The 1,743-nt window shown below is 41.7% G+C and overlaps 1 gene segment (V, D, J or C); it reads left to right on the top strand.

Moving 5' to 3' along the window:
* The first annotated feature begins 6 nt into the window (after positions 1–6).
* Positions 7–778, top strand: LOC103131906 (T-cell receptor alpha chain V region CTL-F3-like). The segment is given in 2 exon segments: positions 7–50; positions 178–778. Coding segments are annotated over 2 exon segments (453 nt in total).
* Positions 779–1,743: the final 965 nt, after the last annotated feature.

Genomic DNA, 1,743 nt, shown 5'->3' with positions numbered 1-1,743 from the left:
TGGACAGATGGAACATTGGCTGGGGATTATTCTGGCTGCTCTTTTCTCTGGTAAGATACAAAGATCAACATGTTTCCTCCACATGGAGGAGAAGTCTGGAAAGCTGCTGATTGTTCTCCTTTAATCAATCATCTCTATTGATCCATCTCTTCCTCTGCATGTTCTGTTCTTCCCCAGAGTGTAAAGGAGACTCAGTGACGCAGACAGAAAGAGAAGTTGTTGCTGCTGCAGGAAGCTCAGTGACTCTGGGATGTACTTACGAGAGCAGTGTGAGTGTCACATTGTTCTGGTATAAACAAGAAGAAAACAGTTTCCCAAAGTACATGCTGAAGCAGCTGTCATCATCAAAATATAAAGCTCCAGATTTCGACAATGATAGATTTGATGCTGACCTCAATAAAGACGACAAATCCTTCAGCCTGAAGATCCAGGATCTCCGTCCGTCAGACTCTGCTGTGTACTACTGCGCTCTGCAGCCCACAGTGACAGGAAACACCAGAACCCTGTGCAAAAACCTGCAGTACTCCACAGCAGCCACTAGAGGGCCTCATAGATCAGGTTACATTAATCAAATTTTATTTGTATAGCGCATGTCAGCAGTGAGGCATTGCAAAGAGCTTTACATCATTAAAGACACAAAAACGGTCATGCAACATTGAATCATCAAAAACATTAAATTAAGTCAATTGCCGTCATCAAATTCATAATTGATTACATTTCAAATACAACTGAAAACAGGTGGGGTTTTAGTCGAGATTTAAAGGAAGTCAGTGTTTCAGCTGTTTTACAGTTTTCTGGAAGTTTGTTCCAAATATGTGGTGCATAGAAGCTGAATGCTGCTTCTCCTCGTTTGGCTAATGAGCTGCAGCTGCTGGAACCAAACTAACCTGAAGCAGCAGGATCTCCACCTGGTTCCTGTCCAAAAGTTACAACTGGGAGAAGTCAGTGGAAACCAGTGGAACCAGTTTGGATGATCAGAGTTAGGAAACCCACCAGCAACTGTGTTGGAGATAAACGACCATGTATTTTTTTTTTATTGTTTTACTGATTATTTATTTGTTCTTACCTCTAAGGTGAACTTGGGTTTTAGAAAGGTGCTTTTAAATAAAATGTATTTTTATTATTATTACTAAGCCAAGGTAAATGCTGCAAAGGCCTATTGTAATTGTCATTGTCATTTTTTTATTATTATTCCATCCCCTAAAGTGGCCTTCTGGAGACCTTAACATATTCAAAAACTCACCAAACTTCATCCACAATCGTTCCCCATGTGAAATTTTCAGACTCCAGTGAAATCAAAAGTTGGTGTGGCCAAGCTGCTCTATAGCGCCCTCCGACCTGAGAAGGACAAACCGTACATCATAAAGATCTAAATTTCAGTATGTAGGTATGTCCCCCCAAATCAAGAAAAAACGTTTCCTGGAGGCGTGTCCTAAAATGTAGCTGGAGCAGGGCCGCCCCAGGCTCCATGGGGCCCCAAGCTAAATTAGGTTTTGGGGCCCTCTAGTTCTGCCAACAATGTGGACGGCTGGAATCAGACGATTAGATCATTCACACACCTGCTATAAACTTATTCCATCTCTGCTGGTGCTGATTGCATTATACCCTATGCATTTAAAATATAGGGTACATTTATCAGCAAGTTGATTTCCGGGTTAATTTTGGGGGATCATGATCTGCTGATACTTACATGTGAAGCTGATCTTTATAACTCAGCCTCTGTCCTCTTCTGCTCTGCAGTGA

Source organism: Poecilia formosa, unplaced genomic scaffold, assembly GCF_000485575.1.
Source record: "Poecilia formosa unplaced genomic scaffold, Poecilia_formosa-5.1.2 Scaffold871, whole genome shotgun sequence".
NCBI lineage: Eukaryota > Metazoa > Chordata > Actinopteri > Cyprinodontiformes > Poeciliidae > Poecilia > Poecilia formosa.
This window is presented reverse-complemented; position numbering and strand designations above follow the sequence as displayed.